Source organism: Apiospora phragmitis, assembly GCF_038363925.1.
Source record: "Apiospora phragmitis strain CBS 135458 chromosome Unknown utg000007l:2111988.0-4706623.0:1.0-2598199.0, whole genome shotgun sequence".
In the NCBI taxonomy this organism is placed as follows: Eukaryota; Fungi; Ascomycota; class Sordariomycetes; order Amphisphaeriales; family Apiosporaceae; genus Apiospora; species Apiospora phragmitis.
The window spans coordinates 2,270,196-2,284,444 of record NW_027117406.1 but is presented as its reverse complement, the minus strand read 5'-3'; the positions used below and the strand labels follow the sequence as shown (position 1 = coordinate 2,284,444).

Sequence of the window (14,249 nt, the reverse complement as noted above, 5' to 3'; positions counted from 1 at the left end):
GTACTAAGCAGGCCGCAGAACGATATAAAGGGAATAGAAAACGATAAAACGAAAACAAAGGACTATATTATTATTAAAAATTCTAAAAAATAGCATGTCTTAACTAATTTTAGCTATAGAAATAACTTGAATTAAAAGGGTATGTTTAGTAGGTTTTCTAGTCCGCGAAGGGGTGGTCCGTGGAGGGGTGCTTTAGCTTAGAGGGAGGATGCTTAATATATTGAATCCTGCTTCGGGCGTTTCACCGATAGTATCAGCCGTATTGTTGGCGGAATACTGGAATAACGATACATCGAGAGAAGAAGCGGGTCTCCTCTTGCCTATTGAGTCTAAAGAGCTGGGTTCAACCACTTCGTCCAGCTTCGCGGTCTCATCCTGATAGCCTGCTCTTTGGGAGGTACGTCGAAGTTTAGTCCCCTCGTATTTCGACAGCCGTAACCAGATGGCCTCGCCAAGACATTGAATCATGTCAATCTCACACTTCGGATACCTTAGAAGGATACGTTTAATGAAATGAACTGAAGGTATCCAGGTATTGTAGTCGCTCGGGTTTGCCGCTGCCTCGCTGACGATAGGATTCTTGATTTGATCCTCGAAACTGTCGCCCAGATCCATCAGGCATTGAGTATCCGTTCGTAGTTCTGCGGCAATTTGTTCCAGGCTCTCAGATGTTTGTGGCAAGTCCGCGGATCTATCATCATCATCATCATCACTCGAGTCATCGCTGCAATGGTCCCCTTGAATTAGTAATACCAGCCTTTCGGCTTCGAGAGAAACCTCCGCCACTTTAAGCGACATGCCGGGCGCGTTTTGAGCCTTAAGTAAGGGGATCAGTCCTGGAAAGGCTAAAGTCAGTATTATTTTCATTTAGCGGGAAGTTGTTCGGCGAACTTCGACTCAGCGTCGTGCAGATATTCTGCAAAAGCCTTATGGAGAGATCCCCGGCTCTATGGGAGTTGCGAATTTCATCTTGGAACTTCCCGCTTTGAACTCCGTAGCCGTCAGCCCAAAGAGAAAAATAGCTGTAAACACTTTGTAGCTTGTTCAATGATGCCTTTCCGCACAAGTCTTGGTTCGACAAAGCTTGCAGTATGGTGCGCCATAGCTCAGAGGCGACGGCGAAAAGCTTTGCGATACTGGTAGTCTTTTCGTGGGAACGGTAAGGTCGTCGGTCATATGGCCGTTGCTGTACTTGAGGTTCCGTACCACGTGAAGCTCCCCCGCCTCGCCCCCCCCCCCCGACGGAAAAGGAAGACGAGGATTCCTTCATAGCACGCATTTCTCAATAGAGAAATGGGCTCAAGAGAATAGGATGGCAGCTGTATGGTGTTGGAGGCGTGAATGTTGAGCTTAGAGAACAGAGTCATCGCTGTAGGTGTCAACCTCGGCTGGCTGCTCGAGAAAGCGGAGTCGCATATCGTATTCAACTCATTGGCTGGCTTAGCTGACGGTTTGCATGAAGATAAGCAGCGACGTCGGCAGCAATCGCAATTACGGCATGGCTCAGTTTCAGTACTTATTACACTGCAACAGCTACCCCGCTCTGTGTTGTCCTTGACTGGCCTGAATAAGACTTGACGAAGAAAAGAAGTGCGTTGCCTCAGCTCCTTCCTGTATTCAACCCTTCCCACAATAATCCTCTGTTGCGTATTGATGTCGCTGCGATAGCATAATGGCCGACCCAATATCCCTAGCCCTTGGGATTGCTCCTTTGTGTTTAACTGCCATCAAAGGATTTACAGTTGCCCAGTCGAAGATTCGCTTATTACGTACGCCACCACAAGCGTGAACTGAAATGCCTCAAAACGGCGTTTGTAACCCAAACTCACATCTTCCTCGATGAATGTCATCTGTTGCTACAGGAGGTCATTGATTCTGACGATGTCGCTTTCATGATTGAAGACCCGGAAAGTGCTCTGTGGGAAACCCCTGGGCTTAATCTCAAACTTAAGGGGTATCTAGGTCGCAAGCACGGCGACGTCAAGGGGGTGATTTCCGAGATCAACGAACAGGTGCTGGAATTGGGTGAAATACTGAACAAAACATCAGACGAGTTCGGGCGGGATGTCAAAGCGAGTTTACTTTACCCACTAGTACGATGCCTTTCTTGCTGCACTGCTAATCGCCGTGATGTAGCTCACTGCGACTGAGCGAGCGAATGAGGCCTTCAGCTTCATGCTGCTAAAGTCTTCCTGGGAAAGCAGGTTGGAGAACATCAAGGACCTCAACCAAGAACTGGAGCGACTACGGAAGATGGCTGCCCAAGTGCATACCCGCCGCACATGCTCTCAAATATGTAGTTCCACCAAGATGCCCAGAACCTACAAGGTGATGAGCGAGTATGCACGATCACTGTCCACCGCCATCAAGTATTGCTGGTCGTGTACAGAAACGATGCATATGCAACATCTCTTGGGCTTTACACTCGAGACGCCAAACGATCAGGACCTTCATATTTCGTTCTATTGCAAAGGAATTCATGGCTTTGAGACTCGAGCGTAAGCGATGACCCCTTCAGGGTTTACAAACAGTAGCACGGAGTCAGTCTAACCAATTGCAGGTCACCCATCAACATGGTTATTCGACCCCAGCGCTTAACGTCAAGGTTGAGGACGACAGTTCGGTTCAACCCTACTGTCTTATTATTGGCAAAACCTGACGGGAAAAGTGATTACCTTGCGCAGCCAAGAAAGTGGGTGAAAGCGAGCACCGAATGCGCCAAAGCAAAGCCCTCACATGATCTACCGTGCAAGGTAGAGGCATGTTCGACAACAACCTCAACAACCACCGAAACAGTAGTCCGGTCGCTATCAGCCTCCTCTCCACGATCCACAGGAACCACTCTTTCGACGGACAGTGGCCCCATAGCTGACCATAGACCTTCGCAAGTGCTTGGACGTATGTGGCACGTTCTACTATATGGCAGCCATATCAAACGCAGCTGAGTGTTACATTGACACGCCAGACAGCCTGCGTCATGTCTTCGTCTCGAGCAAGGTGGCAGTAGTCAAAAAGGGTGCGGAAACCGTCCCGGCCCTGAATATTTTCAGAAGAGCTCTCGATGCCGACCTTCCCATCCCACAGCAGCTTCGACTCGTCCTCCAAATAGCCCAGGCCATGCTAAAGCTCCACGCAACCCCATGGTGGAAGCAGTACTGGTCTCTGTCTGATCTGTCGTATGTGGAGGAGAGCGATCTGGTCGACATATCTGATTGTCTGCGGACCCTCCATGTGGGCACATGTCTCGATTTTCCGCCCGAGTGCGACGAAGATACCCAGATATGATGATAGTGGAGGGACACGATGACCAATAGGCTGACTCCGACTCCACCTTCGAGGTAGCCAGACTTCAGCACGGAATTCGCAACTTGACTATCTATAGTCTCGGGGTTGTACTCCTACAGATCGGCAGATGAAGCGCTCTCATCAGCGTGGACGACGTAGTCGCTGTTCGGAAGCTGGCGAGTAAGCACAACGCCCGTCTAGGCCCGAGGTACCAGGATCTCACGCTGAAGTGCATCGAATGCGACTTTGGTCAGGGGTGCGACCTCAGCAGTCCCCAGCTGTAGGACGCCGTCTATGGCCCGGTTATATGTGAGCTGGAGAGCCTCATCGGCGTGCTCGAAGCGAAGTGAGATGAGGGCCTTGCTACAGCAGTACATGCTGCAGGGATTTAGGTACTTGTACAATTCACAGTCACTTCTGACACTAGATCAATCCATTACACATTATGGTAGTCGGGTCTTTGAAACAGCTAATTGCCAGCGTCGGTCACACTGATCTATTCTCGGCTGGGCTTCTGGCTCTATTATATGTCTACAATGATAGCAAGTCTTCCTATGTAAACAACTAGCGATGTCGAGAATATCTTACAATTGCATTCATACCGGAGTATTATAGCAACATAGTGTTGTGTTGTCAACCACGGGAAGTGATATGTGGTCCTCAAGTCTCGTGATAGGGGCGAGTTGGACGGCTCAGGGGGGGTGGCTTAGCGATAAGATGAAAGCTTCTAGTGCTGGCTCCACCCCCACATCAAACGTCAGAGCGATGTCAGAGGAATCTTTGCCGCAATTCGCGAATTAGGCAGCGACTTCAATTTACTTATTCCATCCCATTTCAAAACCCGGCAGCCTACATCTCTACAGTCGTAGACCGAAATCCTACGAAATCGTCAGGTATTTATCCGATCACTTCAGACGCGCGTGAACTGATCGCATCAATACCTCACGATTTCTCCCAATCGTTGTCATCATAGGTCGCAAACACAAGAACAAGAACCGCCACCCCCAAGAGAAAGGATCGCGTCCTCGATCCAACTGACGGCGCAAGATGGGCAACGAGAACTCGACTCTCATCGACCCGGACACCCCGACAAATACTCTCAGGGATCGCAGTTTGCGCGCTGTCGCTGACCACATCCGAAATGGCGGCGGCAAGCGCATTGTCGTCTTAACTGGCGCGGGTATCTCCACTGCTGCAGGAAGTAAGTTTCTCTCGATGCGCCTCATCTTTGCTGCCCTGCGCTTTTCGAGGCTCAGGTCGCGCGAACCTCGGTCTAGTATCGCCAACAGCTAACCATTGTGCGCCTTCACAGTACCCGACTTCCGCTCGCCCAAGACGGGCCTCTACCACAACCTTGCGCGACTCAATCTGCCCCACGCCGAAGCCGTCTTCGAGATTAGCTACTTCCGCGAGAACCCCTACCCATTCTACATGCTCGCGAAGGAGCTGTACCCGGCAAATTCCACCCCACCATCAGCCATGCCTTCATCGGGCTCCTCGCGAAGCGCAAGCTCCTGCGCATGCTCTTCACCCAGAACATCGACTGCCTCGAGCGGCGCGCCGGCGTGCCCGGCGACCGGATCGTCGAGGCCCACGGCAGCTTCGCCACGCAGCGCTGCATTGACTGCAAGATGCCCTTCCCCGACGACGAGATGCCCGCCTACGTGGAGAAGGGCGAGCCGCCCCGGTGCAAAGACTCTGGGTGTGGCGGCCTGGTCAAGCCCGACATTGTCTTCTTCGGCGAGCAGCTGCCGTCCGCCTTCTTCGACAACCGGGACGTCCCGGCGGACGGCGACCTCGTGCTGATTCTGGGCACCAGCTTGACGGTGCACCCTTTCGCCAGCTTGCCCGACATAGCCCTGAGAATCTACGCCGCGGGTGCTGTTCAACAAGGAGCGAGTGGGTACTCTGGGCCACCGCGCCGACGACGTCATATGCTTGGCGACTGTGACTCCGGTGTCCGGCAATTGGCCGACGAACTGGGATGGCGGGACGAGCTGGAGAAGATGTGGCGGGGCCTGGTCGGGGACGAGGAGGCCGACCGGCAGCTGCAGCAGACCAGCGTGGCGCGCGAGAAGGACGAGGAGATGGAGCGCTTGGTGCAACGCGTGGCGGATAAGTTGGATATATCTGGACCGCCTGCCGACGAGGAACATACCGCTAACGACGACGGACAGGCTGGGATCACAACAGAGGCTCCGACAGTGGCAGCTGCGGAGGCGAAGGCTGGCACAGCAAGCGCTGAGAAAGGCGATGAGGAGGACGGCCAAAAGGAGGTTACACGTCAGGAACCTGGTGAGGGAGATGAGCCGGCAAAGGGCCCATTCAGTAACCGGGGAGATGCTGCAGCAGTGGCTGGTGCAGCGACGGCTTCTGGCGTCTCCTCGAGCATACCGGAAGAGGTAAAGCCGAAGATGGAGGAGAGCCCCAAGCCCATAGCATCAGTAGATACTGTAAGCGAGCAATCGTCAGAGCCGGTGGCTTCGCACGTCATGAAGACATAGAAGAGCAACATCCGAGCGCTAGGCGGTTTGGATACCAACCCGCCTCGCGACCAGATGTTGCTCTAAGCTTACATTGCAACTATACCCCCTTGGAACTCCAGCATGTCAAAAAGCTATAACAGGCATGGTCATTCTCCTCCTTGCGAGCCTACTTTACAGGTCTCTTTTATCGTTAAATTTGTTCCTCTTCGTTAACGCGGATCTAGTATAGTGGCAAATCGACTACTATATAATGGTACCATCGCCCTTGTCGACCATTCTACAGCTTGGGTTACAGGCCCTACGGCGGAAAACAACCGCGAAGGCATAAATGCTATTATTTAGGATGCCCTCGCGTGGGAAAGGAGAGGTGGTGCAACGTTCGAAGCGGACAAGACGGCCATCATTCACTTTGCCCGCAAGCCGCACAAGGCCGGCCCGACACCCTTCACCACTAAAGGACAGGAGGTGCGCCCCAAGGAGCACGTCAAGATCCTTGGGGTCATCATGGACACGAAGCTTAAGTGCAAGGAACACATCGCCGAAGCGGCGGCCAAAGGCCTGGAGAGCCGTCCTGGAGCTGAGACGCTTAAAGGGGCTCTCTCCTGCCTTATTACTGACTCTCCCCTTATAGTTATCATCAAGGATCAGAACTTCATCGATGCCGCCATTAGAAAGGTCAGGGTCTGGCGGTACATAGTGATTATCCGGGGTGAGCCTGGTCCCCTGGGGACCACCACCATATATCACCCATATACGGAGGTAGATAGGAGACAAACAACAGGAAAAGAAGAACCCCACTCCAAATCGAACAGGGGTCGTGGTTCTGATGCGTTTGAAAGTCTTTGGGAGTACTACAGTCGTCTACCGTACCACTATTCGGGCCTTCTCTCCGTCGAACCTCGAACGAATGGTCGAGCTGACTTCTGATTGGTTTGCGGCGTGCGTGTACCTGACGACGTGATTCCTTGGCACCTCTCTGTCCTTGATCCAGACCGTGGGGCGATGTGTCAATGTCCCACTGCAGAACCTCGATATGTGTTGGATGGGGTCTGTCGAAACCAGGGGCAACGCGAGTAGTGATGTCTAACATACGCTTCGAAGGAAGATCAGTCGTCTCGAGCGGGGCGGGCATCAATCTAGTCGAATTACTCAATCCTATATTCTCAGCTCCACTCGAATCGTGATCGTGAATAATGCTGCTGGTGATTGCGCTCGCACCACATTCAGGCCTTCCAGGTCCGGACCGTACTTGGTGCGTCAGTTAGTTAGTACGACGGGTACTCGTGCGGAGTCTCTCTTTAAGGTTTGCATGTCATCAAAATTAGATCAAAGTGGTTTACACAAAGCGAATGGCTGCCGGCTTCCTTTTTAAATGGAAAAACTGTCATCATGATGAATTCACGAAGTCATTAAGATTACCTCGAATTGATTTACACATAGCAAATAGCTGCCGGCTTCCTGAGATGTTGGAGCTGTCATTATGGGGATTTCCCGAAGTCATCAAGCTCGGAGAACATGTTATATATATTGCACGAGTTTTCGCAGTTCACTTGTTGCTTCTAACGGATATCAAGCTCTTGAGAGCAACGTCGATTCAATTCACAAACATATCACAGCCAGGCATTCCATTTCCTCTTTACGATGGGGTCCAAAGTCGCAGCGTCAGCTATTCCATGTATTTTCCATTTCTTGTTCACGATACTGACCACGTTCCAGCCCCGTCCATACGACGCACTACAAGCCGCATCCCACAGAGACGATGAGAGCAACCCAATGGATGGGTTCGAAGTCAATCAAGATCGGCGAGGTCCCCAAGCCAACCATCACTGCCCCGAAAGATGCCATTGTTCGTGTAACACACTGCTGTATCTGTGGCTCGTACTTGCATATGTACGGCGGTGAGATGGACAAGTATATGCAATCAGGAGACATCCTAGGCCATGAAGCGATCGGATACGTCGAGGAAGTCGGACAAAAGGTCGCAGGCTTCAAAGCCGGGGACCGTGTCATCATCCTCCCTGTCATCGCTTGTGGCGAGTGCTTCTATTGCGAGAAGGAGGAATACTCCCTTTCGACAAGACGAACCCGTCCAAGGAGATGGACTCCCTGTATGGCCACCGCTTGTCCGGAATATTCGGCTACTCGCACCTGACTGGCGGCTATCCAGGCAACCAGGCCGAATACTGCCGCGTGCCCAATGCCGATCTGGTGCTCCTGCATTGTCCCGAGGACCTGCCCGCGAAGAAGGCCCTCGGCCTAGCCGACGTCACCGACACGACCTGGCACGGCGTCGAGCTGGCCGAAGTACGCGAAGGCGACGTCGTCGGCGTCTGGGGCTGCGGCCCCATCGGCCTCTCGATCCAGAAGCTGTCCAAGGAGGTCTGCGGCGCCAAGAAGGTGTACGCGGTCGACAAGGACCCCCAGCGGCTGGCGATGGCGGCGTCGTTTGGCCTGATTCCGGTGGACGCTACCAAGTTCAAGCCGGACGAGTATATCCTGTCCGTCGAGCCGCCCGGGCTCGATCGCGGCATCGAAGCGAGCGGCTTCCGCTCCACCGACTCGGCCAAGCACAAGGTCATGCGGGCGACCAGGCTCGAGGGGGACAGCGCTGATACGGTCAGCGAGATCATCAAGGCTACGCGCAAGGGGGGCAACATGGCGTTGATTCGCGACTTCTTCTTCAACACGAACTATTTCCCGATTGGCATGTTGATGGAGAAGACCATCACGCTACGTGGTGGACAACTAATGGCGCAGCAGGTACGCTATTATCGTCAATCTATCCTGGCGCCCGTGATGATCAGCCAGCTAACTCTTCCGAGTACTACCCATATCTTCTGAACTTGGTTAAGGAAGGGAAGTACGATCCCTCTTTCGTTTTCACCTACACCGGTAAGCAGGGCGCCGTTCTCCAAATTGAAAGCCAAGTACTGCTGACGATCATATCATTCAGACGATTTCGAGAATGCTCCCCAGGAATATGAAAAGCAGTTCAACCACGAGGTACCAGGAGGCTTGAAGTCGATCATGGTCACCCCATACGGCCGTAAACTGAATCAGCCGTTGTGAGCTATGCGAGGAACGTGTTCTAAACCTGGCCACCTATGCGTGTGTGGTAAAAGTCTCTCTCTTTGCTTAACTGATTACTTATATGTACTCCTTTTGCTTAACTGATTACTTCTATGCTGGATAACTCGATTTGAAACTGTAAACTTGCGTGGTAACGTGATAAGAGTATATTCCTAAGAGTTGTGCCGGGAAGCCATTGTTCTTAGCCCCTGATGGTCTGGACGACAGGCCGCATATGGTCTCAAAATAACCGAACTTCCTGACTGGTGACTCTAGACCACCACCGCGGCTAAATTAATGCCAAGCTTGCCAGCTTGTCTTTTGTGCCACCCCAAGCTTGGTGTTGGGTATTTCTCTCCGGATACAGGCGGACAGATGCCAAAGGGAAAATACATTAGAAATGTTGGCTGAGGATTCTGCTCGCTTGAGCCATCGTGACAACCCAGTTCGGCCATTGTATTTTTTCTAACTATAATAACCATGGGCGATATACATTGAGATTAATCAGGCAACGCACCACCGCGTAATTTTAGAGGTGAAGTTCAGAATAAGTCCGCGGTTTCTTCTAGAATACTCTTATTTCGATGTGAATGGCAACATATCCGTCCCAAAAATCATAGCCTAGCATCGTCTATCTTGACCGATCCGACAGGCCCGTCCCCGTACACCTTGGGTAGGAGGCCGAACGTACGAGACCCCTTGATGGCCAACCCCCGCTTCCCAAAGTACCGTTCGCTCTCGTAGCTCCAATGCATGACCCCGCTGACGCACTGGGCCATGCCGTCGACGAGCTTCTGCACGTCGAGGCCGACCGGTCCCATCCACCGCGGGAGCCGGCGGTACAAGACGTAGAACCGCTTCATCTTCATCCGGCTCAGCGCCCCGGTGTAGTCGAAGGCTTCCTGCACGCCCAGACCGAACTGCTGCATGATGATGGTGATGAGGTTGTGCTCGTCGTCGCCCACTGCCTGCTCCTTATTGTACGAGAGTACGTCCTGTATGTAACTATTAGTAATTGTGACATGCCGTATTTCAATGACGAAAACTCAGGCAGGGTATATGCAGGGAAGACCAAAAGAGAGAAACAGGAGTTGAGGGGGTGGGAAAGCACATTGGAGATTACGATGAGATCAACAGCAAGAGTCTCCATCTCGACTATAATCTTGTGGCGCCGTACCGCATTGGGGATGTCGAGGTTCAGCTCATACAGCGCTATTGTCGAAGGAGCGCCGGATGTGTGCCGCCGGATAGGAAAGTAGGTTGCCAAATCCACGATGCGCGACTGCGACCTGAGCTCGGCCTGACGCGCGACGGACTCGACGTAATCAAGCCATGTCGCCAGAAAGCGCCTCTTGAACGACGTCGTAGCATCCCGTGGTAGGCGGTTCCAGAACCTGACGGATGACGGATCTTAGCACCCCTCTTCTTCTGTAACTTCTTGGTTTGGCCGACTCACTGTCGCGTGAACTCCCCTCCCACCCACTCTCTGGCTGGTCTTGGGGCATCTGGGTTTGCGAAGGCGTCCATCTGGATCCGCGCCTGGTTCCATACTTCCTCCGGTCCAGACTTGTCCGAGTACTCATCGAACATGAAGAACAAATGCATCAGATCGCACCCAGATCTAACTTGTTCTAAAGATATATCCGCAACTCAGTATTGTAACAAATAAGATGTGAGGGAAAGGGGAAAGTCTCACCTTTTGTCATACGAGCGTAACACATCCCTGCCAGGAGGTCTGGAAGCCATGGATACAAGTCAGTAGAGGATAAATATCACGACATCTACATATTGGGAGGGGGAAAGGGTAGACTTACTCAACTTGCCTTTGTCGTGAACAAGCTTCTGCGTCTCGACGTCAAACGCGTTGAAACTTGCGCTCCACTCGAGACATTCCTCCTCGACCTCGGACAGATGAGGACTGACCTGCCGTGGCCATTTCCAGAGGGCCTCGAGCTCGGGCAAGCGTATTCTCTTTTGACTGATCATTCCGACTTCAGGAAGATACATGGTATGGTGTCTGTAAGGTCGCCTGGGTCGTACGTGTTACAGTTTTTTTTCCCCCAAGAACACGATGGGCGACTCGAAACTGATAAATACATTGGTCGAGGCCGGAGACATTGCTACGCGGCTCGGTGCGGGAGCGGCCGGGCCTGACGCTGCGACTCCGATCTTGATACCCACCCGTTTCCCCGCGGGCTGGTTTGATAACCGGCTTCTGAGGCACGATACGTCACTGGAGGGGAGATACCCACGGCAGTCTGTGATATGTCTCCAACATCCATCTTGTTGACACTCATGTGCATCTTGTGGGGGTACATATCTACCATATCCCGAGACCTCCAGGAACAAGGTATGACGCATCATTATAGAACATGTTATATGTGACAGGAACGAGTGGCACATGCTTTTCCTTTGTTAGAGACACAATGCAGGCTGGGTGCTCAGATGTGATCTGGTTCATACAGCAGGTTGCGGTCATATCAGCGGAGAGGCTTATAAGGGACCAGGCATATCTAGAACCCATTTGTGTACATATTGCAGGGATTCCGGGTATCGTTTCCACACAGAGAGGCTATGTAAGTAGAAAGACAGGGGTCTCCCGAATCTTGGCCGAGAATGCACGTCTCAGATCTGTACAATATGTGCCGGGTGAATATCGAAAAGCAAATCGACATCGTACCCGGGGGCAAGCTAAAACGTCAACTGCATTTGATCATATTCCAAAAGCATACACACATCGGTCCCAGTGGAACGGAGCTGTTACGTGACTCGCGGTCCCCTGGCTGCGCTGAGCATAGCAGAGCTGGCCTAATGCAGAAAGAGCCCCGAGGCTAGCAAGGGGTTTGCTGATCGACGGGGAGTTGGCCCCGGACCTAATTCGTGCGTTGATCACTTATCAGCAACTTCCAACAAGAAATATCCCCGCGGAAAATCCGTTCTTAGGGCAAGCTTCTCTTGCTTTGGAACAGGACCTCCAACAGTGAACGATGCAGCCCCACGACTATCGCAACATAAGCCCGAATTGAACATATGCTTATTGATTGATTAAATGTCAGAGAGGAACTCGTAAGCACTGGATCCTCTAACGAACGCTTGACGTCGCCATACTTGCCAATTCTGGCCGTCCGTGTCTGCTTTTAACGGCGGCATTTGAAATGCGGGCATTCGTTAACGACCGTACGATTGGTTCCTCTGCCATCAACTTCCTCTCGAAACCAAAACTCATCTGAGTCCAAGTGGTTTCTTTTATTGATGTTGCGATGACATAAATACTACGTGCAAAACTTTAACCATGTCTTAAGAGTAGTGATACTTGCCGGCAAAGGCACTTTCAGCAGATCGTTTGACTACAGTAGACTCCTCCTTTCTACTGCACAGTTAAGCAAGATGGAGTTATCGGGCTTGAACCTCGGTGGCCTCGGCCTTGGCAGTATCTGCGTAACTGCAGCCAATCTATTTCTTGTTTACCAACTCGGTAGCATCATCTATGCATTGACTCTGCATCCATTGGCAAACCACCCAGGGCCGATCATGACGGCAACGAGCCGGATCCCCTTCTGGATTGCCTGCGTCACCGGCAAACAGGTGCTATGGATGCACAACTTGCATACCAAGTACGGCCCGGTGGTGCGGTACAGCCCAAACGACCTGAGCTTCATCGACCAGGGTGGCGCGGAGTGGAAGGCCATCCACGGCCACGAGATGGGTGGCCGGGAGCTCCCCAAGGCTCGAGAGTGGTTTGTCGAGCCAGCCAACGGTAAACAGAACCCCTCACATTAGTAAACCAGGCCAAGCGGCTAATGAAACATTGGGGACAGGCATATACGGCATCAACAGTGCACCTGCTCATGAAGATCATCGACGCTTCCGGAAGCTCTTCGCACCTGCCTTCTCGGAACGCGCCCTGAAGAGCAACGAGCCGGTCCTGCGTAAGCATGTGGAGCTACTGGTCGCCAAGCTGGGCGAGGCCGCCAACGAAGGCCGGACCGTCGACATGGTGCAGATGTTCCAGTTCACGACGTTCGACTTCATGGGCGACCTGACGTTCGGCCAGCCGCTCGGCCTGCTCCGCGGCTTGAAGTACTCGCGCTGGGTCGAGGCCGTCTTCGACTCGATCAAGGTCATCCCGGTGGCCCAGATCATCCAGTACTACCCCTGGCTGCACGCGCTGTTCCGGCTGCTCGAGCCGCGGTCCGTCAGGGACATGAAGTACACGCACTTCAAGCACTCGGCCGACCGCGTCGACATGCGGCTCCAGCGGGGCGCCGAGGAGCCGGATATCTGGACCATGGTCATGGCGGCCAAGGGAAGCCAGCAGCTTAGCCTCGAGGAGATGTACTGCCACGCGGATGTTTTCATGTTGGCAGGCAGTGAGACTACAGGTAGGACCGAATGAAACATACTTCTTCTCCTCCCATCATCTGTCTCCCATGCTGACAATCACGACTACTTAGGCACCTCCCTCTCGGGTTTGACCTACTACCTACTTGCCAATCCCGAGAAGTTGGCGATCCTGACAAAGCAAATCCGCTCCCTCTTCAAACACGAAATAGAGGTCACTTTGCAAAGAACGGCCGGCATCGAGTACCTGAATGCTTGTACGTACCCTGATTAATCTTACACTCATATACCAGGTGAGCCCCAACGACTAATAGGTGACAAATGACAACAGGCATCCAGGAAGCCCTCCGACTCTACCCACCCGTCCCGGTGGGCGTCCCGCGCGTCGTGGCCAAAGCGGGAGAACACATCGGCGGCCAGTGGGTTGCGCCCGGTACCCGCGTCTCGGTCCATCACTACGCGACCTACCGCAGTCCGCTGAACTTCAGGGACCCGGACACGTTCGCGCCCGAGCGCTGGCTCCGAGACACCGACAGCGACGCTGACTCCCTGTACAAGGACGACCGACGCGGGAGTTGCCAGCCGTTTGCCTACGGCCCTCGGGACTGCCTGGGCCGCAACCTGGCTATGCACGAGATGCGGTACAACATGGCGCGTGTGTTATTTAACTTCGACTTGAGACTCAGCCCGGAAAGTGAGGGTTGGAATGGGCAGAAGGCTTTCATTCTGTGGGAGAAGAAGCCCTTGATGTGTACTCTACAGGCTGCACCGTAGTTCTAGCATGCGGATATGGCAAAACTTGGAAATGGCTAGCAGGGCGAGATGCATGGGAATGGGGGCAAACGCCATGGTTTCGGTGTGGAGTTTGGAAATATGTCGTGTGAAAACTAGGATCACCTACATGGATTGGTTCCTGCATATTCTCATCATGGTGTTTTATTACGCATGTTGATTTTCATATGATAAGTCCACGTCTTCTTTGTCAGTTCTCAGTAATCCAAGTTCGGAACGGTTTCCTGCACCGTGCTGTGAGCTTGCATATTCACATGACGGGACAGCCCCGAAACG

General features: G+C 52.8%; 8 protein-coding genes across 8 annotated transcripts; 5 read left to right on the top strand and 3 right to left on the bottom strand.

The window, feature by feature from the left end:
• Positions 1 to 192: 192 nt before the first annotated feature.
• On the bottom strand, positions 193 to 1,279 carry PG994_008314 (uncharacterized protein; the record flags this gene model as incomplete). The annotated part of the gene is made up of 2 exons (XM_066859723.1): positions 193 to 836; positions 892 to 1,279. The coding sequence occupies 2 exons, from the start codon at positions 1,277 to 1,279 to the stop codon at positions 193 to 195; spliced, it is 1,032 nt and encodes a 343-aa protein (XP_066715210.1).
• Positions 1,280 to 1,892: 613 nt separating this feature from the next.
• Positions 1,893 to 3,285, top strand: PG994_008313 (uncharacterized protein; the record flags this gene model as incomplete). The annotated part of the gene is made up of 3 exons (XM_066859722.1): positions 1,893 to 2,093; positions 2,137 to 2,498; positions 2,970 to 3,285. 3 exons carry the CDS (start codon positions 1,893 to 1,895, stop codon positions 3,283 to 3,285), a joined length of 879 nt encoding a protein of 292 aa, XP_066715209.1.
• An 18-nt stretch (positions 3,286 to 3,303) lies between these two features.
• On the top strand, positions 3,304 to 3,569 carry PG994_008312 (uncharacterized protein; the record flags this gene model as incomplete). Its single annotated transcript, XM_066859721.1, has 2 exons — positions 3,304 to 3,338; positions 3,419 to 3,569. The coding sequence occupies 2 exons, from the start codon at positions 3,304 to 3,306 to the stop codon at positions 3,567 to 3,569; spliced, it is 186 nt and encodes a 61-aa protein (XP_066715208.1).
• Positions 3,570 to 4,332: 763 nt separating this feature from the next.
• PG994_008311 (uncharacterized protein) lies at positions 4,333 to 6,698 on the top strand (the record flags this gene model as incomplete). The annotated part of the gene is made up of 3 exons (XM_066859720.1): positions 4,333 to 4,486; positions 4,732 to 5,738; positions 6,114 to 6,698. 3 exons carry the CDS (start codon positions 4,333 to 4,335, stop codon positions 6,696 to 6,698), a joined length of 1,746 nt encoding a protein of 581 aa, XP_066715207.1.
• Positions 6,699 to 7,412: 714 nt separating this feature from the next.
• Positions 7,413 to 8,840, top strand: PG994_008310 (Formaldehyde dehydrogenase; the record flags this gene model as incomplete). The annotated part of the gene is made up of 5 exons (XM_066859719.1): positions 7,413 to 7,432; positions 7,488 to 7,879; positions 7,939 to 8,531; positions 8,576 to 8,663; positions 8,725 to 8,840. 5 exons carry the CDS (start codon positions 7,413 to 7,415, stop codon positions 8,838 to 8,840), a joined length of 1,209 nt encoding a protein of 402 aa, XP_066715206.1.
• Positions 8,841 to 9,454: 614 nt separating this feature from the next.
• PG994_008309 (terpenoid synthase) lies at positions 9,455 to 10,847 on the bottom strand (the record flags this gene model as incomplete). The annotated part of the gene is made up of 4 exons (XM_066859718.1): positions 9,455 to 9,835; positions 9,964 to 10,234; positions 10,297 to 10,465; positions 10,655 to 10,847. The coding sequence occupies 4 exons, from the start codon at positions 10,845 to 10,847 to the stop codon at positions 9,455 to 9,457; spliced, it is 1,014 nt and encodes a 337-aa protein (XP_066715205.1).
• Positions 10,848 to 10,960: 113 nt separating this feature from the next.
• Positions 10,961 to 11,143, bottom strand: PG994_008308 (uncharacterized protein; the record flags this gene model as incomplete). Its single annotated transcript, XM_066859717.1, has 1 exon — positions 10,961 to 11,143. One exon carries the CDS (start codon positions 11,141 to 11,143, stop codon positions 10,961 to 10,963), a length of 183 nt encoding a protein of 60 aa, XP_066715204.1.
• A 1,084-nt stretch (positions 11,144 to 12,227) lies between these two features.
• PG994_008307 (uncharacterized protein) lies at positions 12,228 to 13,955 on the top strand (the record flags this gene model as incomplete). Its single annotated transcript, XM_066859716.1, has 4 exons — positions 12,228 to 12,597; positions 12,659 to 13,222; positions 13,295 to 13,438; positions 13,513 to 13,955. 4 exons carry the CDS (start codon positions 12,228 to 12,230, stop codon positions 13,953 to 13,955), a joined length of 1,521 nt encoding a protein of 506 aa, XP_066715203.1.
• Positions 13,956 to 14,249: the final 294 nt, after the last annotated feature.